General features: G+C 41.4%; 1 protein-coding gene across 2 annotated transcripts in view; it reads right to left on the bottom strand.

The window, feature by feature from the left end:
* Window positions 1-7,648, bottom strand: part of LOC140717103 (bridge-like lipid transfer protein family member 3A) — a 154,895-nt gene extending 147,247 nt beyond the window's left edge. For both annotated transcript variants that reach the window (XM_073030318.1, XM_073030319.1), the window contains exon 1: window positions 7,453-7,648. In XM_073030318.1, coding sequence (XP_072886419.1) covers window positions 7,453-7,496 — 44 coding nt within the window. In that variant the 5' untranslated portion in view covers window positions 7,497-7,648. The remainder of the gene's footprint in view (window positions 1-7,452) is intronic.
* Between the last annotated feature and the right edge of the window lie 17,398 nt (window positions 7,649-25,046).

Here is a 25,046-nt window from a genome sequence, read left to right as displayed (position 1 = left end):
AGAACAAACCACTTCAAGTTGGTTAAACTGTAGCTCCAGGATTTCATATTGCATTTGAACTCAACTGCTGAAGAACAATTAAAGGCTTTTAGCTTCTGTCCTCTCTTTCCAATCCTGATGAACGGTCTGGTCCTGAAACACCGACTAATTATTTCCCTCCATAGATGCTGCTTAACTTACTGAGTTCCACCAGCATTTTGTCAGTGTTTATCACAGAACTTGGAACAGTCCACCGTGTTGTGCTGAGCTCTTAACCTACTCAAAGAACAATTTAACTCTCTTCTCTCACATCACCCTCCATTTCTCTTTCATTCATGTGCTTCTCTAACAATCTCTTAAATGTCACTGCCACCATCCCGGTAGTGTGTTCCATGCCCCTACTGCTCTGTGTAAACAAAACCTCTGAATTTCTCCATACTTTCCTCCAAGAACTTCAGCGGCCACTGCACAACCCACGTCTACATCCAAACAACGGCCTGCTACACTATCCACAACACACTAACCTTCGTATCAGCTGCAAACTGACTAACCCACCCTTCTACTTCAAACTTCAAAGTAAATTTTATTATCAAAGTACAAATATGTCACCATATACTACCCTGAGATTCATTTTCCTGTGGGCATACTCAGCAAATCTATAGAATAGTAACTACAACAGGATCAATGAAAGATCAACCAGAGTGCAGAAGACAAAAAACTGTGCAAATGCAAATAGAAATAAATAACACAAACATGAGATAATGAGACAAAGAGTCCTTAAAGTGAGATCACTTGGTTATGGGAACATCTCAATGCATGGGCATGTGAGTGTAGTTATCCCCTTTTGTTCAAGACCCTGATAGTTGAGGGTAGTAACTGTTCTTGCACCTACTGGTGTGAGCCCTGAGACCTCTTGTGCCTTCTACCTGATGGCAGCACCAAGAAAAGAGCTTCAAAGTGGTGGTGATCTCTGATGATGGATGCTGCTTTCCTACAACAGTGTTCCATGTAGATGGGCTCAATGGTTGGGAGGGATTTACCCGTGATGTACTGGGCCAAATCCACTACCTTCTGAAAACACCTGCCAGTGGGTCAGCACGTCTTTAGTATGTGGCCAGGTACCCTGTCTGGTCCGGATGTTTTCCATGGATTCGCCCTCCTGAAGGCAGCCCACACGTCAGCTTCAGAAACTGAGAAAAAAGATTCATCAGGAGACGTGGGGGTTTGCAATTGTTTCTCGATGCTCTGACAGTCAAAGTGAGCATAGAAGGCATTCAGTTCATCTGGAAGCGAGACCCTGATGTCTCCCATATCACTTGATTTAGCTTTGGAGGAGGTGATAGCATTCAATCCCTGCCGCAGCTGTCTAACATTCTCCGTTGACTCAAATTTGGTTTGGAATATCCTTCGCCCATGAGACGGCTTTCAGGAGATTATACCTCATCCAACTAATTTCTAAAAATCACAAACATTGCTTCATAAATTGTTTCACCACCAACTCCTACTGAGATAGCAGGAAAACGAGATTAAAATGTAAATCAAAAGCTCAAATAACAAAACATTGAGGATTTCAAACCTCTTCCATTGCTTGAATTCTGCCAAAACCTTGCTCCTCATAACTTAACTCAAATGAAGTCCCAAACACCAAACATCCTTATCTGGCCAACAAAAACTTTGAAGCTCCTCCATGAAATCCCCTCTTCAATTCCTTAATTTCTTGAAGATTGACAAATCATTTGTTCCCATACACTGTTATAAATATTTGCAGGAATATTTTTTTATCAAGTATTACCAAATCACAATCGTTGAATGCATAATTACTAAAATCAAAACAATTAAATGCAATACATTACATAAAAGTCAAAGATTAACACAGCAAAACACAGGAGCATGTAGCATTCAGTAGGCTTTTTAGGACACAGTATAATATTCATTTGAGATTATCTGCTCTCAGCTATTAATTATGCAAAGACAAATTAGAAACGTTAGCTGTTTGAAATGTAATTTCTTAAAACAAAATTACTTTAAAACAGCATTGATTACATATTAGTATTATTTGTTACATGACCACCTTCACTTCGTAAACTGGGATCATTTGCATCCATAGTGTCTTCAATAAAGAAAGCATGTGATCACTTGTCAAGATCAGTAACAATAATTTTTGATCAGATATCAAGAAATTTCAGGACAGATGTCTAAATGCTGCATGAAAGAGGAAGGTGTTTTTTGAAGAAGAATTTTAAAAAATGGAAGGAGAAGTTTAAGGAGAAAATTCCAGAACAGGGCAAAGATGGCAGAACTGCCAATGGTGAAACAATTAAATAAATTACTCACAAAAGAGAAGACAATTAAATACTTGCATATTGAAGCAGTACAGTATACAGAAGTAGGAAGACTAAACAACTTGGGAAACTTTGAAATCAAAGACTTGTATATCAAAATGGAAGTGTTTTCAGACAAGTACAATTTAACAAATCACAATGCTAAATGATGAACAAGACTTCTACAGTGTACATAGAGCAAAACTTGGATGGATACAACTTTATACAGAATGAAAGACGGCCTCAGAATATTCCAGTCTAGAGACAAAAATGTAAAAGCTGAGGATTTTGCTTTATCCCATTTGCTGCAGTGATGTAGTTGTTGTGATAATAGTGATGAAATAGACACCTGAATGATAGATGGTCATAAGTTCATTTTGGAGTTGAAAGCAACAGCAAGATGTCAAATTACCTGACTCATCACCAGATCACTATCTGGTATAAAACAGTGATCTGAAAGTGGAGTTGATAGTCGGACAATAAATCTTCTTGATGATTTGTATAGAAGTCACTTTTGCTTTCCCAATATTGGATGTCAGAAGCGTGAAATACTTGAGGGGTGGCAGCGAGGGGCAAGCAAGTGCCTAGATGTCTTTTGGGATGGCTTCACCTCAGTAAATGAAAAGTACAAAGGGAACAAAAAGTCACTGAAGGGCTCCAGGGTCTACAAAAGACAAGGCTTTGCAGGTGGTATGCTGATCATGATTCAGTAACAAGGAATAAAATAAAACAAGGGTTGTTCTTCTCAGCTAGAAAATGGCATGAAGGCTACAAAAAAGCAAGGAGAATGTTTAAGAATGGCCATAATTAGTGCAACTTCTGATCTTAATAAACAATTTTTTTCAATAAAGATTTATGGCCAAAAATTGTAAAGCAAGATTGGCATGACTTGAAGAGGTCACAATATAATCTTTTCCTTGAATAAAACTTGTTGATGGCACAAGGTCTAGGACAGGTCCTTTGTGAACAGGGTGGGCAGGGAGCTGTTGGAGGGGCATTGGAAAATTGACTGAGGGAACACTCAGCAATACCAGCTCAAACATCTTAAATGTCTTCCCCCAAATTTAAATTGTCATTGTTACTTCAATTACCCTCTTTCCGACAATTACCGAGCATTGCCCTCATTTCCAGTCTCTCAAAAACAAGGGGCACAGATTTTTATATTTTCAGCAGACTTACAATCATCCACCGACAGATCTAGTTGGGCTACGTATTTGGATTATGCTCTCCGCTGCTCAAAGTGTTGACAATTCAAAAGAGTGGGAAAAATAACTTCTGGCATTTCAGTTCCACAACAAACCATCGCCCACACCAACAAGCACAAGCAGTTTCCGGATTTTAGTCAACAAGATCAAGACTATTTATTCAGATGCCTCAACTGAGCCTACTTCAATGTGCCACATCTCAAATCTCTTTATATTTCCTACTCCATATTCTAACACTTGTCATACCCTCTGAGCTAATTTTCATGAGGCACACATCCAGTTTTTACAATGCTATGCATTCCAACCTATTAGCAGATTACCATACGTGCACTGAACATCACAACAACAAAAGCACAAAAAACACTCATTAGCAATGATTTAAGTCTAGTCTCTCATTGCAAACTTGGGCTTCAAAGTTTAAAAAATACATAACAAGCAACAAAGAATTCCAACATGACACATTGACAGTACAGTGAATTAGACTCCGGCATGTCTTCATGTTAAATCATTACAAAAAAAACATGAAAACAAAACAGAATTAGCATTCTATTTTCCCTTCTCAAGGTTTTCATCTTTCCCATATTTATGAAATGCACTCAGTGGTATCTGGCCAAATACGCTACAAGCAGAGTTCGGTCAATTTTTGCTCTCAGCCAACAGTCATGCACAAAGGATAACAGAATTGGATACAGCCAAAATCTCACGTTACCATTCATCTCCTCGAACCAAACCTCACATCTCTGACGAGTCAATCTGACGAGTCTTTCAACCTTTCATGACTTGTGAATCTGTGTATCTCAATCACACGTCCATTCACCAATTGAGATAGAAGGAACACTGAATCTGTTGATACCAAGCTATCAGAATGATAAATTCCTGTTCCAAACGTCTTCGTAGAGATACAGCACAGTAACAATCCCTTCTGGCCTTCAAACCCACACGTTTCTGGAATGTGGGAAGAAACTGAAGCACCAGAGAAAACCCACGCAGTCATGGAGAGAATGTACAAACTGTTGATATCCTGATCATTGCCACTGAAAAACGTTATGATAACCACTACACTACCATGTCACATCCCCAATTAAGGTTGCTATTTCCAGCAGTTGCATTGTTTTGGGGTTTTGGGATGAAGGGATTATACAGATTGAGATTAAGCAGTTAAGGAGAACAAAAAAAACTAAAACAAGATTCTAATTTGGGGATTAAAAGCAGGCTGACATTGATTTCATAGTTTACTGTCTAATCTCAAAATATATCAGCTATTGATACTGAGGCAAGGAGTTTGACACCCTTGGAATTTACTGCCTTAGAGGACTGTAAAGACTAAATCCCCAAGTGCAATTGAGAAAGAGATCAAAACATTTATGGATATTAAAGGAATCGAGGAATTCAGAGTTAATGCAGGAAAGTGGCACAAAGGTAAAGATCTGTTATAATCTAATTAAATGGCAGAACAGATGCAAGACTCTGAACAACCTATTCCTGTTTCTATATGCTCAGTTCCAGTACACAGAACACACCACACTTTAGTGAATGGAGAAACAGATTTGGTTCTCACTGTTTCAGTTTTGTCGGTAATGCTACAGTCTTAAAAAGTCAAAATTATAAGTATTTTCCAATCAAACTGCTGCAGTAATTTATCATCCATTCCTAGAAACAGAAGAGATAAAGGGCTCAAGCAGGCACTGGCCCTTTGAGCCTATTCTGTAATTCAACACAATCTATCTCAATACCATCTTCCACTCCCTATTTACATTAATACATTTTGTGTCAAGTGATCCATCTTTCTCCTCACACATATTCAGCAATTCTATAGACAAGAATACCATAGGTTCACCACCATGAGTGAAGAAATTTCATCAACTGAGGCCCCTTGACCCTTTGTTCTAGATTGCTCTGCCAGAGAAAACATCCTCCCTGTATCAACCTGCAAAGCATTAACTTTCAAAATTCTGATTCAATATTTCATCTCATTCCCCCAAATTCAAGTGCGACTTGGACCCAACCTCCCAACGTTCAACAGTTCCCCTCATTCCAAGAATCTCTTTGCTGAATCCTCATTGAATTCCCTCAATAGCAAGCAAGGGCACCATAACTGTACACAATACACCAGGTATGATTTTACCAAAAATTTGTATAATTGAATTAATGCATGCCAGTCCCTGTGCTCTTCATATAATGGTCATAATACCATTTGTTCAAACTGTTTGCTGCAACTGTATCATTGCTTTCGGTGACTAGTATACAAGCATTCCATAATCCCTTTGTACATCTGTTAAAACAATACTGTCCTTTTTTCCTACTGTAGTACAGAACTTCATGTTTATCCAACCTATACTGCATTTGCCACTCATTCAGTTTGTCGAAATTGCCTTAGAACGTTTTGCGTTTGTTTCACAAATCACAATCTCAGCCATTGTCTCAATGATAAATTTAGAAAAAAAATTACATTTTGGGTGCCACATCTAAATCATTGATAACTGTGGCTCACAGCAGGGTTTCAAGCACTGCTCCCCATAAGATCCCACCATTCAGCACCTGACATCCTGAAAAGCCCCATTTATTACTTCTCTGTTCCCTATCTGACAATGAATTTTCAATTCTTTCCTATACATTACTCTCATCAATTCATTTTAATTTTGCACGCTAAGCAAAATTATGCATAAGACTTTATAAACATGTTCTGAAAATCCAAGTACACCATGGTTCAACTTTATCCATTTTACCAATTCTATCCTCAGGAAATGCCAGTTCATGGCAATTATGACTACTCATTTTTCAATCCATGTTGAGTATGTCTAATCCCACTAACGTATTACAAGCATTGTCATCACTTTCTTGATAATAGACTGTTGTATTTCCAGTTGTATTGATGCTTGGCTAACTGGTCTGCGGTCCCCAAACTTCTCTCTGTTATCCCATGACATTTACCACCCTCAGATCTGCAGGAATGTTTCATAAACCATAGTATTTGGAAGAGGAGTCACAATATCTATTCCTTTAACCTCTGTAAGGCCCCAACACATTTTACTAAAAAAAGGGAAATATCCATCAAATGTAGGTCATGTATCCTTTCAGAAAACCTATCCCACCTCCCATCAGTGAGCCTATCTCCCCTCCAGAACCTCCCTTCCAGTCAATGACCTCCAGCACCCAAATACCCAGTTCCTCCTCCATTAGTCCAGAATCCTCTGCCCCTACCTGTTGCCCCTTCGCTCCTCTGTGACCACCTCCACCCTTCTCTTGAGACTCTGAAGCCCATTATACTTCTTGCTCCATTGTTCCCTCCACCTTCCATCTATAAAACCTCCACTCTCCCTCCTTCTCCTTTCCTTGACCCCAACACTTTCCTGTCCCTGTACCCAGCTCCTTTCAGCACCCCTCCATGACCCCAGCATCTTCCTGCCCAGCTCTTTGTCCCTACTCCTCATAATCTCTCTCTCTTCCTATCTCTCCACCATCACTGGGACATTCACCCCAAGCTCCTTGTTCCCTCTGTGATCTCCCACCATTCATCTCTCCAACAACCCCTGTCCAAATTTTTATCCCCTCCCCTCCATGATCCCCACACCCCTACCCAGCTCTTTGCCCTCTCTCCACTGCGACTTTCCTCCCTCCCTCCTCCATCACTACCACCACCCTCTATCCCACTCCTTGCCCCCTGTTCTCTCCATAGCTCCCACTACCCCGACCACTTGTACTGCTCCATACACCTCTCCCCTCAATGACCCTCAGCATGGCACTGTCCAACACCTTGACCCCTCTCCCCTCGGTAAACCACTCCCCACACCTCCTTGCTCCCTCTCCACTTCGTGACCTCGGTCCCCCGTCTCTCCTCGGTGACTCCCACCGCCTCCCTGACCTTGTCTCCTGGGTAACCTTGCCCCTCCGGTCACCTCCCTCTGTCCTCAGCGACCCCCGCCCACACTAACCTGCCCGCCTCCTACCTGGACAGGTGTTTGAGAATTTGCTTCTTGATAAGCCCAGCCATACTGCGCCCGTTCCCGACCGCAGATCCGCCAAACCGGTCAGGCCTTCAGCATCTCCCCAAGGCCGCCGGCCACGACGCCCGGACGCCGGTTGTACTCTCCGTTTGCCGAGCAACCATCCCACTGAAATGACCGCCCATTGCCGGCAAGATGGGCTGGGGCGAGCACCGCGGAGACCGGGCCCCCGTTCGCCACCTGGCGGCCAGCGTCGGAACCCCGGCGAGGCGGCCGCCTCAGACCTCCTCCGAGACCCGGGGCTCTCGGTGAGTGCACGCACCAATCTCTAGCGCTCGCTAAATCGAAAGTATTTCATTTTCCATCCTGTATGGAAAATCACGGCTTTCCCCCACATTTAAATCTGAAGACGCTTGCATGTAAAGTCTGTTGTGAAGGACAAAGCCTTCCGACTTTGGGGATTGTGCCTTTGGCCAGTACTGTACCAAGGAAGGGACAGGGTAGTCTGAGAAGATCCTTCGAATAAACTTAACAAACTTGGAGTTCCAGTTGTCACGGTGTTTCTGGATGGTCAACTAGACTTTTCCAGAGGTTATTAAACTCATTTGGATCACTTACTTTGGGGATTGAAAAGAATCTGCCGCCACGTGACAAAGTCGTCGAGGCCCAGAGGTGGCTGCAATGTTTACTTGATAGGGTTGGCCTGAATATCTGCAATCAGTCAAAAATAATTTAACAATAAATTGTGCCAAGTTACTGTTGTTGAATCAGGAATGTGAAAGGCAGTGCAAACAAAACTGGCTGTAGATTTTAAATATACAGTAAACTTGAAGTGGTGAACAATTCAAAATGGAGGCCCAATCCCAGACCAGTTAGATCAGAAACATTGGTGATGCTTTTACTCTATGTAGGAGCTTCTTCAATTTATAAATTTATGGAAGTGTTTTCATACAATAAGATAGATAAAGATAGCAAGGCAAGATCTTGGAATTAAGTTATACATGAACCTAAAAAGATGATTGCTTTAGTCAAAATAGGACTATATTTTTGTGTAATGCTGGAAAACTCAACCAGCTGGTGAATGACACTTTTAATAAAGTAAGAGTTCAGTCCAATGCCATCAGAGATGAGGGAAAACCTTCACCAGAATTTAGGAGAAACAACTATAAAACTGTTCAGAAAATTGCATTTTTTTTCTTGTACTGCCTCGATGTGTGGGGTAATCTTGTATGAAGGACTTGCAAACAAGAGCTGCTCACTGTTTCCCTGTATGTATGACAATGATAAACCAATTAACAATGACATTGTAACTTTAATGAGTTCCTGGTTCATACAGTGGAGACAGATTTGTCAGCTGGAGACACAGGAGGGCAGATGCTACAATCCACTGCAACAAACAGTCTGCTGGAGACACCTCGCAGGAAAGTAAATTTTTTTTTGGTTGGGGGGGAGGGGGGAGAGACTGAAGGAACTGTCAGCACTTTGCATCAAAACCATGCATCAGGTTGGAGTCTTGATGTGGGGTTTTGACCCAAAACGCCAGCAATTTCTTCCTCTCCTCCCCCCCCCCTCCCCCAACAGATGGTGCTCAATTTGCAGTGTTCCTCCAACAGATTATTTGTCCACGAGTGAATGAGCACATCTGGTACGACTCAAGATCTAATATTCAAATAGAGAGGCGAGCTAGCTACACCAAAGGAAATGACCCCTAAAAATAGAAAGGAATTTCAGCAGGCAAAGAACAATTGTGTAAGCATGATATATCGACAGAAAACAGCAACACTGGCTGAAAAATTTGGGTCATGTGAATGTAAGTGATGCAAATAGCCTGTGCCCTGTTTCTGGAGGAACCACGGAGCCCTGGTGTCTCAGTAAAGATCTGCCGGATTTCTGACTGTAGAGAGCAAGGGTGTACAGTTACTATTGGCAAGTCTGAACTGAGTACAGGAGGCTGAGTGCTGTGGGGGCAGTCAAGCTGTATCCCAATGGAAGGAAAGCACCTACATACCAAGCCACAGAAGGGAAGTTTACACAATGGTATTATAAAGAAACAATGTCAGGAGGACATTATATTTTGTATTCTTCTTGCTGGTGTTGGTAAAAATTTAAGTTTTAAGTGAAGATTATTCATCAGGTTGAATAGGTTAGGACTTTATTCCCTGGAACGTAGAAGAATGAGGGGAGATTTGATAGAGGTACAGTATATAAAATTATGATGGGTATAGATGGAGTGAATGCAAACAGGCTTTTTCCACTGAGGTTAGGGGAGAAAAAACCAGAGGATATGGGTTAAGGGTGAAGAGGGAAAAGTTTAAAGAGAACTTTGGGGGGGGGGGAGCTTCTTCACACAGAGTGGTGGGAGTGTGGAATGAGCTGCCAGAAGAAGTTGTAAATGTGGGCTCACTTTTGACACTTAAGAAAAACTTGGACAGGTACATGGATGAGAGGTGTATGGAGGGATATGGTCCAGGTGCAGGTCAGTGGGACGAGGCAGAAAAATGGTTCGGCACAGCCAAGAAGGGCCAGAAGACCTGTTTCTGTGCTGTAATGTTCTATGGTTCTATCAAGTCATCAACTTGAATAGTAACACAGATGCAGAGAATTTCTTTGTGGGAATTCAGAATCAGAATCAGGTTTATTATCACCGGCATGTGACATGAAATTTGTTAACTTAGCAGTAGCAGTTCAATGCAATACATAATCTAGCAGAGAGAGAAAAATAATAATAAATAAAATAAAATATAATAAACAAGTAAATCAATTATGTATATTGAATAAATTTTTTTTGATGTGCAAAAACAGAAATACTGTATATTTAAAAAGTGAGGTAGCGTCCAAAGCTTCAATGTTCATTTAGGAATCAGATGGCAGAGGGGAAGAAGCTGTTCCTGAATTGCTGAATGTGTGCCTTCAGGCTTCTGTCTCTCCAACCTCATGGTAACAGTGAGAAAAGGGCATGCCCTGGGTGCTGGAGGTCCTTAATAATGGACTCTGCCTTTCTGAGACACTGCTCCCTAAAGATATCCTGGGTACTTTGTAGGCTAGAGCCCAAGATGGAGCTGACTAGTTTTACAACCTTCTGCAGCTTTTTTCAGTTCTGTGGAGTAGCCCCTCCATACCAGACAGTGATGTAGCCTGATAGAATGCTCTCCACAGTACAATAGAAGTTTTTGAGTGTATCTGTTGACATGCCAAACCTCTTCAAACTCTAAGCAAAGTATGTTGGGACCAGGTTAGATCCTAAGAGATCTTAACACCCAAGAACTTGAAGCTGTTCACTCTCTCCACTTCTGATCCCTCTATGAAGTTTGGTTTGTGTTCCTTCATCTTATCCTTCCTGAAGTCTACAATCAGCTCTTTCGTCTTACTGACATTGAGTGCCAAGTTGTTGCTTTTCATTGATCTTTATAAATAAAAAGAAATATTCAAGTGCCTTTACCCTGATACAAAATGAGAACATACCCGAGTGAGACCCTGAGAACATTAGAACAAGTGGAATGTGTATCCGAGGCAAAAGACAAGACTACCAATTATTGAGGCAGATCATGTAAACAGACCAACTTTGCTTGGAATGGTTGTGGCTGGAGGGGAATAACATTGTTAGTGTGGATCCACTGTGACATCTAAGGAAGTATCCAAAACAATAATGAGGCATATTGAAGGATTCCTAAATGAGATTGAAGTGCAGAAAGTGTGGTGAACTACATATACCTGTCTGGACACCCCCCCCCCCCCCCCGCCGCTGACTGCTCCTGTGGCTCCTCCCACAGACCCCTGTATAAAGGCGATTGGAGGCACTGCTCCTCCCTCAGTCTCCAGGATGTTGTGTGATGGTCTCTTGCTTCTGATAGTGCTCTCTCTTCCAGCTAATAAAAGCCTATCTCTCACCTCACGTCTCCGAGAGTTATTGATGGTGCATCAGAAAGCTTACATACATATGTAACAAAATGACCTATAGAATTAAACCAGCGCAACAATACACTGAAAGCTCAATTAAATAGGCTAAAGCCATACAGAATATTTGTGGCACAAATTGATTGGACAGTACTCATCAGATCAGATAAGACTGCATGGATGTAATGTTACACTTAACAAAACAGAAGGTGACAAGAAATATCCCCATCCAACTTATCAAGATTAGAACACTGGAATGACACAGCAGTCATCACTATTTCGGTTTTCCCCATGTTTTTTGAAAGGAATCAACATCTCTTAACAATGATCATCCATATGGGATTGTATTCATATACCAAGCTGCTTTGTATAACAAAATTATTGCTTAAAATGTTTCAGACACCAATGGATAAGATGCTGCATGGCATTCAGTGCTACCTGTGTAATCATGACAGTAGTCCAATGTCAACAGCAAAAAGGATGGAGTCCTTAATGCACTTAAGGAAGTGTTGAGAAGACTGCATCAATGTAAAGCAAAACTTAAAAAGGATTAATTGTCAGTTTGTGAAAAAGGAATTTTGTTTGAGAACACATTCGTTAAGTTGTAAGTTGATACCATCAACAGAGGAAGGAAATACGTGAATCAAGTCCATTCATTTTTAGATGTTATTGAAGATCATGCCCAATTTGTCACAATGTTAACCCTGCTTCACCAACCTGCAAAGAGATATGAGCCATGGTCATGGGTAAAACTGACAAAAGGCCAAAAATCTGTTTGGGGAAAAAACGCTGTGCATCAAATTTTGTACTGAAGTATAAGCTTTGTGTGAAAACTTCGTCACAATCTTCCAAACTATTGGGTTTTAATCAACTGTTGCTTAAGCATTGTGAACACTGACTGTAAGTGAGAAAACTACACCCAGACAGAGTTGGAAGTGTGTGCTCATTTTTTACTGTGATGACTTTTCATATTAGATACTAACCACAAGGTTTTGTTGGTTATTAGAACCATAGAACATTACAGCACAGAAACAGGCTTTCTGGCCCTTCTTGGCTGTGCCAAACCATTTTTCTGCCTAGTCCCACTGACCTGCACCTGGCCCATATCCCTCCATACACCTCTCATCCATATACCTGTCCAAGTTTTTCTTAAATGTTAAAAGTGAGCCCACATTTACCACTTCATCTGGCAGCTCATTCTACACTCCCACCATTTGCTGTGTGAAGAAGCCCCCCCCCCATGTTCCCTTTAAACTTTCCCCCCTTCACCCTTAACCCATGACCTCTGGTTTCTTTCTCCCCTAACCTCAGTGGAAAAATCCTGCTTGCATTCACTCTATCTATACCCATCATAATTTTATATACCTCTATCAAATCTCCCCTCATTCTTCTATGTTCCAGGGAATAAAGTCCTTCTAAGACTATTCTGAGACTAGAGTCAGCCATTCCCACAATAGCAGCATCAGAGATTCCTCCTGCCTCAATAAGACTGTGATATTGATTATAGAGCATTCAGACATAATGCTCAGGTGGATACCATGTCATTAAAAGGACACTACATCACATTGAGCACAGATCAGAATAACGTCTACAGAGGTCAAAAGATAATTTACCCCACTATCAAACTACAAATAGACTGAGCTACAGAAAAATATCCTTGGTGTAAGTGTATGAATACAGATTAAGACAGCTGCATAAAACCAGTGTCCCTTTCCCACCTTCATTTATGATAGTTTGATAATTGAATTCCTACCAATTGCACAGATGGTCCTGACCAAGAATTTTAATAACTAAGGCTCTGAATTCTGTATTTTGTGGAGAAATATCTTCACTTGAGATTGAGAGAATTGATGTACAATTCTCCTTTCCTCTCAAGCTGAATGCTATCTCTACATACAAGAGTGTATCGATACAGGTTCAGTATGACTTGACTGTCCTGGCTATTCTTCCTTTTGATCTGAATATCTTTGTTTCTGAGAGATCTTACTTTTCAGATTAAATCTCCATTTGCCAAATTGTTGAAACTGCTGCTTCCTCTCAGAACTTCCAGAAAGTTTTGCGTTCTCACACCCTTCCTGTCTTGAGCAACTGGTGCTGAGTCCACTCCTCTCCTGTCTAGTATCTGTTTCAAAATGTAACAAAGCCACAATTGTAAATTACTGTGCAGGTCTTCAAGTAGAACGTCAGTGGTTACAATGGGTGTATGTTATACATTACACTTCAACAGGATTGAGTGCGGAGTATTTTCAATGGAATTTCGCATTCACATTGCGGATATCTAGGGCAGGTAAAATATTCCCAGCATCTACTCTCTATTTAACCTTTATTTTGATTGAATGTGTTATCAAGCACTGTCAAAGGAGTTAAACAGACCTTCATAACTTATGAAGAAATAATTCGAAAGAGTTCCACACATTCTATGAGTCATAATATGATCATAGTTTTATTGAGCAACAAAAAAAATCTCAGTTTATTAGAGAAGGAAGAAACTTGGCTAAACTATCTCTCCGCGTGTCCTCTCGGCTTGAATGTTTATAAAGCCCGCATTTTTCAAAGAACACAATGGAATGCTACACTTTTGATCACTTTCTGAAAGTGTGGGTCACGAATTTTACTGAGCAGTGGATCAGCCACATTAGTTTGGTACAATTAGCTTCTCTTTTTGCATGTATTGCTTCATTGGACAAATTCTGAATGAAGATATAAAACTGTTTCATCTTGGATGTTGTGTATTGTCAACTAAGATTGTAGAAAGTGGGGACACAAGGTAGTGGCACTGGAAATTTGAAAAAGCGATTATTAGGAGCACTTATTTATCAATTACAGATAGAACATAAATCAGGCCCTTTCACGCCACCCAGCAACCCATTGATTTAACGCACAAGACAATTTACAGTGACTAATTAACCTATTAACTGGTACATACTTTTACTGTGGGAGGAAACCAGAGCAGCCAGGGAAAACACGAACAACTGGAAAAACGTACAAACTTTCTCACAAAGGTTGCTGGAATTGAGCTCCAAGCTCTAGCAGTGCTACTTTGGCACTGAGGCGTCCCATATTTAAATGAAAATAGAGGATCTATCTCCTGGCCTGGCATTTACCAATTTAAAAAAGGAAGTGCAATGGGGAGTGGGAGTAGCAAAAAAGGCCAATCCAGCTGATCTGCGTGGTTAGTACTGAATTAATGGCAGCTAATTGAAATAGAGCTTTCAGGCTTGTGTGCTATCAGAATATACACATCAGAATTGTGATTTATCATGAATTTTATCACAAATATCAGATAATCTACATTTTAGGTCATGATTTGAATGATTTATAAAAGGGCAATAAAATAAAATGTTGTTTTACTTGTCCTTCCCATCCTTTTAACACATGCTAAGAAAGCATCGAAGCACCCTGCACGATGCTTCATCACGGTTGAAGCACGATTGACCCATCACGGTCAATCAAACATTGCTGTGAAATATCTTTCCTAGGCTGCAGGACAGAGCAATTTTCCAAATTTGAGTATAATCCTACTGGATATAATATACAGTTAAATCTCTTCATTAATTTGGAATGGGAAGTGGACAAGAGGTAATTTGCACAGGGAAAGCCTTACACCACATGACTAGGGGAGAAGAATTTCAGTCTGCATCCATGGGGAACAGAAGTAAGAGGGTATTGGAATTATATACATCTGGATAGAAATTCACTAAAATCTGTATTGACAACTTAACCTTAAAGACTGCAAGAGTGATGATGTTTCTTGGGTAAGTCCAGCTGTAGGAGTAGTGCAGCTGGAGTGGCACAATAACACGAGAACTGCTGAGTTCCTGATCTCAGTGCAGTAAATTTCCCCTGGTAAGCAGCTGAGTGGTAAAAGTCTGTGAAAAAGCGGTGGAAATATGGGGAGAATGAATGGGATTTGTGTTAATGGGTTGACACAGACTTGTTGCCTGTTCCTGTGCTGTGTGACTTTATGATTCTGATGGTACTGTTCAGGAGTAACCAGCCTGATTATTGTCAAGGTGAGAAGATAGTGTGGAGATCGATTGTACTGCATTATGACTTCAGCTCACATGACACCAATGATTCCAAATCTGCTGACTTAGATAAATATGATGGATCGTTTCAGGTCTATTTTCAGAGGAAGTTGAGTCATTTGTGAAATATTGCTTTCAGGTTGTCATCCTTTAAAAGATTATGTCATGTAGTCTGCAGTAATGTACGCTGGAAATTCTTGAGGCATTTTGTAAAGAAGCTTTGAATAAATTAGATGCAGTGAACTCCTTGTGACTCATGAGTACTATTTAGTCTGTAAACCTGGCTTTGTTAAAGATTAAAAACTGAGTCCACATATTTTACAGCACTAGCTCCCCCAAGTGTCTCAAGCAGCAGATTTCAATGTGTGACCTTAGACCTAACAGTAGTCTGTTCAGCTGCCTGGAAGATGAAGCTTAACCATAGCCTAACTGATAATCACAAGTCTGAATTTCTGAAGTTGAAATCAGAAGCAGGGACTGAATTTTCTCGTTATCTTGGGAAAGCAGTCCACTTATAGAGAATAGAAATCAATAGAATGGAAACCAACTGCCTGAGTTCACTCTCGCTGTGGTGGTGTTCCTGAACTTTTGTGTTATGGTAATAAGGGAGGCAGGAGCAGGAGCTCATGTTTAAATGAAGCAAGAAAAACGGAGGGAAAAAATCACATTTTTATTCTTTAATAAAATGTTGACAACACAGTCACAGTCAGAATTTATGGTCCACTGCAAAGAAGCCTTGATGGTGGTGAGCTGCCTTCTCATGTGAATAAAATCCCACAGAGTTGGTAGGGAGAGATTTTCAACATTTAGAGCAATGGTGCACAATATTTAGATTGAGAGCACCAGGCTGATATTCTGAATCATCCTTGAGGCCATTCTTGTGAAACCCATTTTAATTTAGCCATATGTAACAAGATACAGATATTTTTAGTCAAGTACTGAAGAGATAAATGCCAGGGTTTCAACAGCCGAGTTTCAGTTCAGACTGCAGCCAAACAACAAGTAGCTAACTATGCCCCAACCCATGTGACAGACTACCGTACCTCTAATAAACTCGCAACACGAAATACAATACAGACAGACAAAAAATAGATACATGGCTTCTACATCCCAGCCCCTGATTATTACACTATAATAATTACAACTACATAATACTTCAAATAGGATGTATGAAATCTTCGAGGGCAAACGTCTTAACATTCATGCAGATATCCTCTTTCTTCTTCCAGACAAGTTGTGCAACAGTCATCTGGGCCAGAGGTTGTCAGCGCGTAGCCCTGTACACACACATCTTTGGACTATTTTTACTGTGCCCATGGTCTGTTTTTTTTTTATCAATTATGCTATTGTTTGCACTGTTGTAACAATGTGGTTTTGTGCAGGTCTTGCAGCTTTAGTTTTTGGTCTTGTTTTGTCTGGTGGATATGGAGCTCCTTTCCGGAGAACGCGCTAAGACGGTAGCACGATATTAATACACAGCAGCCTCTCCGGACTCTGGATTGGGGATTGCCAAACATTATGTGGATTTTCTGGTGTAGTCTGTTTTGTCATATGCTTTTGTGATATCATTCTGGAGAAACGTTGTCTCATTTTTTAACTGCATTGCATTTGTGGTTTCTAAATGACAATAAACTGAATCTGAATCTGATCTTTACCACCATTCTCTATCAAGTCAAAGTCATGAAGTTTTTAGAGCTGTAACTCCTCAAATGTCTGTCTCCTGTGGAAGACCAAACTTGGTTATAGGCCTGTCTAGGTCTTGGTCTTGATGCACACCTGTTGCACAAATCGTCTTCTGTCTGAAAAGACTTGGATGACTCTACTCATGATCCATGAGTTTTGAGGTGCTGTGTTGTCAACTATAAGTACAGTGTCTCCTGGGAGGATATTGCATTTTATACCTGACCATTTCTGGTGTTCCTGTAGCTGTGGTAAATACTCCTTGGAATATACCTTTTCCAAAGCAAGTTTGACATGTATTGGACCTGCTTCCATTAATGATGAGCATAAATGTCTTCCTTTTAGAACTCTCCTGGTGCTAGGGAATGTGAGGTCTTCAGAAGCAACAGATGGTTAGATGTTAATGCTTCCAAATCATTGGGGTTAGAGGATGCTTTAGTAATTGGCCAACCATTGATAATCATCTCTACTTCACAGGGAACTGTGAACCATCTTTGTCAACATTCTGTACCTTCATGGTGGAATTGAGGACCTTTCACACAGACCTGATCAATCTCTCCCATGTTCCTGCATGATGTGAGAATTCATCTGGAAAACTCTTTCTTTGCTAAAAACCAATAATCCTTCTTTGGAAAAAAACAATGATTCAGTCTTTCGAAGATCCTCCACTGTGAGACAATCTCAGCTGATCTGACCTTTGGCCTTCTTTATCTACTTCTCCAAAGAATACCCTTGTTCTTCATCCAAGTCAAACAAAGTAAGAACAATGTTCAATTGCTTCCTCTTCCGACTAAGAAACGAGCAGATTCTTAAATGTAAGAATCCAGGCCATTGCCTTCCTCAAACAAGTCCAAAACGAGAAGTGATGGAATATACATATTAATGCACCCAGCTCCTCTTCAGTCTGCATGGCATTCTTTATAACAATCCTCTTGACTTCCAGATCATCTCACAGAAGTTCTCCAGAACAGTCAGGATTCACAGGCCACTTGCCTTCAGGCAGAAGAAGATACTGAGGCCCTAACACCCATGTCTCATTCTTCGGGAAAGCCTTTACCTTCAACCTTCTAGAGGGCACATTTGCTGGATTGTTTGAAGTGTTTATATACCTCTATTGAGATTCTTGTGAGATCTAAAAAATGTTTGAAACTCTGTTAGCAACAAAAGTACGGAACCTTGAAGTTTCATTCTTGATATACTTAAGTCCCAGACACAGAGGTCCTGGAGTGGGCTAGCGCCCACAGCGTCTACACCCTCCTACAGAAAGCCCAAGCCAGATGGGCTGGCCATGTCATCAGGATGTCTGACAGTCGACTACCAAAACAGCTGCTGAGCTGAGCCAGGGCAAGCGCTCAGTTGGAGGGCAGAAGAAACATTTCAAAGACTGCCTCAAAGACCTCAATCCCAGTAGCTGGGAATCGATTGCTCTGGACCGCCCAACTTGATGGAACAGGACCACTAAAGGAGCGTATGCAGCAGAAATCAGACACACCACATAGGCTCAGAGGAAACGCGCCACACGCATGGCTCGAGCTACCTCCACTTCCACTGCAGCACCTACCCTCCTGTGTCCCACATGTGGGCGAGCTTTCAGGGCCCGAATTGGCCTCACAGTCACAAACCCTCCACCTGACAGAAGTCGTGATCGTCTTCGACTCTGAAGGACGAACGACAACAACAACACTTAAGCACAGAAGTACTATTAATCCAAAACACTGAGTCCTGAAGTTGCACGTGAAACTCCTTCCTCCACAATGTGTCCCTATGGCTTGCCATTGTTGCAATGATCAGGTCCATACAAGGGATGGAAACTGACTACAATGGAGCTACCCTAGATTTTCCCATGATAAAAAAACTGTGTATCTGACAGCACACAGGTAGGCCAGTCCTCCATAGCCATTTTCACTTGCATCTGTAAAGTGGTGCAACTGTACAGCAGTAACTTTTCCAAAATCCAAGGGTTTCAAACATCTCACAACTTTGAAGTCTTTAAGACAGCGATTCCCCTTTAAGACAGTGGAAGAGAGGATGCTGTGCTAGATTAAAAGCTTTTTTAAGGAGAAGAGAATTCCAACTACCTCTACTGACTATTCTGCTCCAAACCTACAGTCTCTGGTAAATAAAATCAAAGATCTCATTGCTGTACCAGAGGACATTATGGACTCCCATGTTTTTTGTTTCGTGGAGACATGGTAATCCCCCGCCATTCTGGAAGCAACAATATGGCTTGCTGGCTTCACAATTCACTGCCAAGATGGGATTGCTGAGTCTTTTAAAGGCAGAGAAGGTGGAGTATGCTTTATGATTAACTCCTTGTGGTGTACAAGCGTGGTAGTTCTGTCCCAGTCCTGCTCACCCGACCTGGTACATCTCATGATCAAGTGTCATCCATTTTATCTGCCATGGGAATTTTCAGTGATCATCTTGCTAGCAGTGCACATCCCACCTCAGGCCAGTGTCAAACAGGCTCTGAATGAACTGAGCAACATAATCAACAGGCATGAAACAGCCCACCCAATACTTTCCCCATCATTTTGGGGGATTTTAGCCAGGCTGGCTTGAAGGAGTCTCTAAATAATTATTAACAGCATATCACTTGTAGAACCAGAGGATCCAACACACTGAACTGCTGTTATACTACCATCAAGAGCGTTTACTGTGCCATCCCACGCCCGTTCTTTGGAAAGTTTAATCAGCTGGCTGTACTTCTACTCCCTGAATATAGATAGAGACTGAAGACTGCAGCACCAGTAAAGAGGACCAAGAAAGTACTGGGAGATGCAGTAACGCTTACAGGACTGCTTTGAGTCGGTGGACTGGACCATATCGAGGGATCCACTTTCAAGTCTGAATGAGTATGTCGCAGTTCTTATTGACTTCATTGAAACCTGTGTGCATGAGCATGTATCTACAAGAAAATACTGTACATACTCAAATCAAAATCTGGATGAACCAGGAAATTCATAGTCTGCTGAGGGATAGGTCTGATTCATTCAGGTCTGGTGACCCAGGACTATACGTGAAGGACAGGTACAATTTACAGAGGGCTATCTCAAGAGCAAAACAACAATTCCAGTGGAGGTTAGAGGCAGAAGTGGATGCATGTCAACTCTGATAGGGATTGTAGGCCATTACTTCCTACAATGCAAAACCAAACAGCATGAATGGCAGTGATGCTTCTCTCCCAGATGAGCTTAACGCCTTTTATACATGCTTTGAAAGGGAGAATAAAACTACAGCTATGAGGATTCTTATAGCACCCAGTGACCCAGTAACCTCTGTCTCGAAAGCCAACATTAGAATGTCTTTCAAGAGGATGAACCTTTCCAAGGTGACAGGCCCAGATGGTGTCCCTGGTCAGGCTCTGAGAACCTGTGCCAAGCAACTAGTGGGTGTGTTCAAAGACATGCTTAATCTCTCATCGCTACAGCTGGAAGTTCCACCTGCTTTAAAAGAGCAACAATTATACCAGTTCCCAACAAGAGCAGGGTGAGCTGCCTTAATGACTTTTGTCCAGTAGCACTCACATCTATGGTGATGAAATGCTTTGAGAGATTCGTTATGGCTGGAATCAACTCCTGCCTCAGCTGGGCCCACTGCAATTTGCCTTTCATCAGAATAGGTCTGTAGTGGATGCAACCTCATTGACTCTTCATGCGGCCTTGGGTCACCTGGACAATACCAATACTTATGTCAGGCTACTGTCTGTTGACGACAGCTCAGCCTTTAACACAATTATTCCTACAGATCTGATCAAAAAGCTCCAAAACCTGAGCCTCTGTACCCCCCTCTGCAACTGGATCCTCCACTTTCCAACCGGAAGACCAGTCTGTATGGATTCGAAATAACATCTCCACTTTACTGATAATCAACACTGACACACCTCAAGGATGTGTGATAAGCCCACTGCTCTACTTTCTCTATGCTCATGACTATGTGGCTAGGCACAGCTCAAATGCCACCTATAAATTTGCTAATAACACAACGGTTGTTGACAGAATTTCAGATGGTGATGAGAAGCTGTACAGGAGTGAGATATATCAGCTGGTTGAGTGGTGTCACAGCAACAACCTGGCATTCAATGTCAGTCAGATTTGATTGTGGACTTCAGAAAGGGTAAGACAAAGGAACATGTACCAGTCCTCATAGAGGGATCAGAAGTGGAAAGAATGAGCAGTTTCAAGTTCTTCGGTGTCAACATTTATGAGGATCTTCCCTGGGCCCAACATATTGATGCAGTTACAAAGAAACTCGCAAATTTCTACAGTTAGAGCATTCTCAATGGCTGCATCACCATCTGGTTTTTTGGTGGGAGAGGGGGGTAGATGCACACTGCACAGGATCAAAATAAGCTGCAAAAAATTGTAAACTTGATTAGTTCCATTAGGAGCACTAGCCTCCCCAGCATCCAGGATATCTTCAAGGAGTGATGCATCAAAAAGCTGGCATCCATCATTAAGGACATGCCCTCTTCTCATTGCCACCATCAGGGAGGAGGTACAGGAGCTTGAAGGCACACAGCCGACAATTCAGGAACAGCTTCTGCCCCTCTGCCACCAGATTTCTGAATGGACATTGAATCCATGAACACAACCTCACTACTTTTTTCTCTTTTTGCATTACTTGTTTAATTCAACATTATCTATTTCTTAACATAATTTTCAGTTTCATTATGATACATTGCAATGTACTGCTGCTGCATTACAACAATAAATTTCATGACATATACTATGAATTCCCCCTACTGGTATTTGGTCTATCTTGGATCATGATCTGAAACTTGAAAGTATCAGACTAAATGCACCATTTCACACCCAGTACTTTCTCCACCAAAGGTATATCCTGATCCAAATCTAAATTATAAGATTATTAGGGATTGGACACGCTGGAGGCAGGAAGTATGTTCCCGCTGATGGGTGAGTCCAGAACTAGAGGCCACAGTTTAAGAATAAGGGGTAGGCCATTTAGAACTGAGATGTGGAAAAACTTTTTCACCCAGAGAGTGGTGGATATGTGGAATGCTCTGCCCCAGAAGGCAGTAGAGGCCAAGTCTCTGGATGCATTCAAGAGAGAGTTAGATAGAGCTCTTATAGATAGCGGGGTCAAGGGATATGGGGAGAGGGCAGGAACGGGGTACTGATTGTGTATGATCAGCCATGATCACAGTGAATGGCGGTGCTGGTGAAAAGGGCCGAATGGCCTACTCCTGCACCTATTGTCTATTGTCTAAATCCTTCGTGTCTTTTGCTCTTTGCTCTTCTGGTATCACAGATAGTATGCTATGTCTTTCTTACCCACTTGGTGAATGGAAAACCGCCTTTAGCACAAATGGATACAAGATCATGAAAGAGCGACACTGCTTCTTCCTCAGAGGACACTGACACAGTCATCAATACAGAAACTTTATACTCCATCTTGCAGCTGAAATGTTCTCATTGTCTCTGCGCATTTCCTAAGAGTGAAGTTGGCACAGCTCAGTGATGAAATTGCTCCAAAGAGAGGTACCACCATTCTAAAGTTCACCATATGTTGGCCGAGGTCACCATCAGGCCACCAGAGAAACCTCAGCAGAACTGCATCTTCTGCTGTTATATTAACCTGATGAAACATTGTTTCGGTATCCACCAGGATCACCACTGGTTCTTCTCTGAATCTGGTTCTAACTCCAATCAGTGAGCTAGTAAGATCTGGTCCCTGTAAAAGCTGAGCGTTATGATATTCCCCGAAAAGTTGCTCCACAGTCAAACACAACACAAAGTTTTCCCTTTTCTGGGGTGATAAACACCATGATGTGGAATATACCAAACTTTCCCATAACTGTGTTCCAGATCCTCCACTGGCTCTCTTTGGGTATAACATTTGGAGATGACATCCTTCATCAAGGCTGTGTCATCAGTGGTCTGATATCCACTCTCGCCTATCTTTTACACTTTATATATCTGAAGAAACTTTTGGTATCTTTAATTTTATTGGCCATCTTACTTTCATATTCCATCTTTACCTTCTTAATGACTTTTTAGTTGCTTTCTGTTGGTATTTGAAACCTTCCCTATCCTTTAACGTTCCACTAATTATTATGTGCCCTCTCTTTGGCTTTAATGTTGGCTTTGACTTCTCTTTTAACCTCAGTTGTGTCATCTTACCTTTAGAATACTTCATCAACAGAGTAATGCCACCCCCTCTGGCTTCCTGCCTGTCCTTTTGATACAATGTGTATCATTGGACGTTAAGCTTACAGCTATAATCCTCTTCTAGCCAGGAATCAGTGATGCCTATAACATCATACCTGCCAATCTATAACTGTGCTACAAGTTTATCTGCCTGTACACATTCCATTTACAGAGCACTTCAAATATGACACCTTAAGTTCTTTATTATCCTTTTTGATTTTTTCCACCTATAATATCCTGTTGACTGCAATTTTGCCCAATCAACAGCCTCTCCTTGCTTGGAGTTTCACTACACATTGTCCGTTTGTTAACCAACTACCTCATCCTCAGCACTATCACTCCAGTTCCTATCCCCCTGCCAAATTAGTTTAAACCCACCCGAACCACTCTAGTCAACCTGTCTGCAAGGCTATTGGACCCTAGGGTTCAGGTATAATCCACCCCTTTTGTACAGGTCATATCTTCCCCAGAAGAGATCCTAATGATCCAGAAATTTGAACCCTTGCCTTTTGTACTAGTTCCTCAGCCATGCTCTCACCTCCGAATCATCCTATTCTTACCCTCACAGGCAGCCATCCAGGTATTATTACTCTGGAGGTCCTGTTTCTCAGCTTTCTACTTAGCCCTTTAAAACCTCCTTTCAGGTCCTCCTCACCTTGTCTGCCAATGTCATTGGTGCCAATATGCACCAACACTTCTGGCTGCTCACCCTCACCCTTGAAAATGCCATGGACTCAATCCAAAACATCTGAAGAGCATCTGCAGATTTCCTCTTATTTGTCATTGAAACAGGCTGATTGAACTGCTTTAATTACATGGCAATTATTAAAGGACAAACATCCTCCGGAAGTGCAAGAGAAACAGCTTTGGAGAAGGAAGAAATTGCTGCACAGATAACCAAAGTTAATGTGCCAAGGACTTCAAGTAAGGTGAGTGTTAAAAGTGCTCAAGCAGAACAGTCCTGTGGTGTGAGTTCCTATATTGAGAAGGCACAGAGGAAGCCCAACATGCTCAATGTCAATATTGATTCACTTGTTCCTCAAACTTCTGTGAAACATAACTTCAACCCCCAAGAGGTAGTTCAGTGTGTTCACTGTCGGCCTGCACCAAGGGGGCACTCTGAACCTATGTAATACCTAACAGTTCAAAGGGCTCATGGGGACATTAACTTACAGCATGGAAACACTCTTGTTTTAGGTAATCGAGGTCAAAATAGGACTATTGATATGAGGAAGCAAAATGAAATAACAAGCCTATTGGTTCAACAATGCATTTCATGTTTGCCTGAAAGATTCAAATCTTTGATGGAGATCTGTCATTTATGGACAATCTGGCATATGCTCTCCATGACCTACTGAATAAGCAGTGGAGCACCTTTACAAACAGACTCATTCAGCTCCACTGACACAAGGATCGTTACAAAAAATCTTTCCTATCAAATACAATAAGCATATACAACAGTTCATCTCTGTGTGACCGGAGAATACACTTCATCAAACAATAGTCTCTGTTTTATTATTTAGTACCTTATTGTGTGTATTATTATTCTGTACATTATTATTCATTAAGTCTGCACACTGCTAAGTTGTGTTTTAAATTGTTGCTGCTGTAACAAAAGAAATTCCTACTCGGAATCAATAAAGCATTATTACAATAAATGAGGGCTTTGAAAATAGTGTTGAAGGCAAGACTGATAGCTATGCCTCTATTTTGTTGAACAGTACACTGGAGGTCACCCCAGAGAACTTGTCAGGAGTTGCCAGCTGGAAAACGACGCTGGAGAGTTAGCAATTAGGGACAAGGAAATGGTGGATGAACTAAGTAT

This window comes from Hemitrygon akajei, chromosome 27 (genome assembly GCF_048418815.1).
Source record: "Hemitrygon akajei chromosome 27, sHemAka1.3, whole genome shotgun sequence".
Taxonomy (NCBI): Eukaryota; Metazoa; Chordata; class Chondrichthyes; order Myliobatiformes; family Dasyatidae; genus Hemitrygon; species Hemitrygon akajei.
Note: the sequence above shows the minus strand (reverse complement) of the source record. Positions and strands in the feature narration are given on the sequence as shown.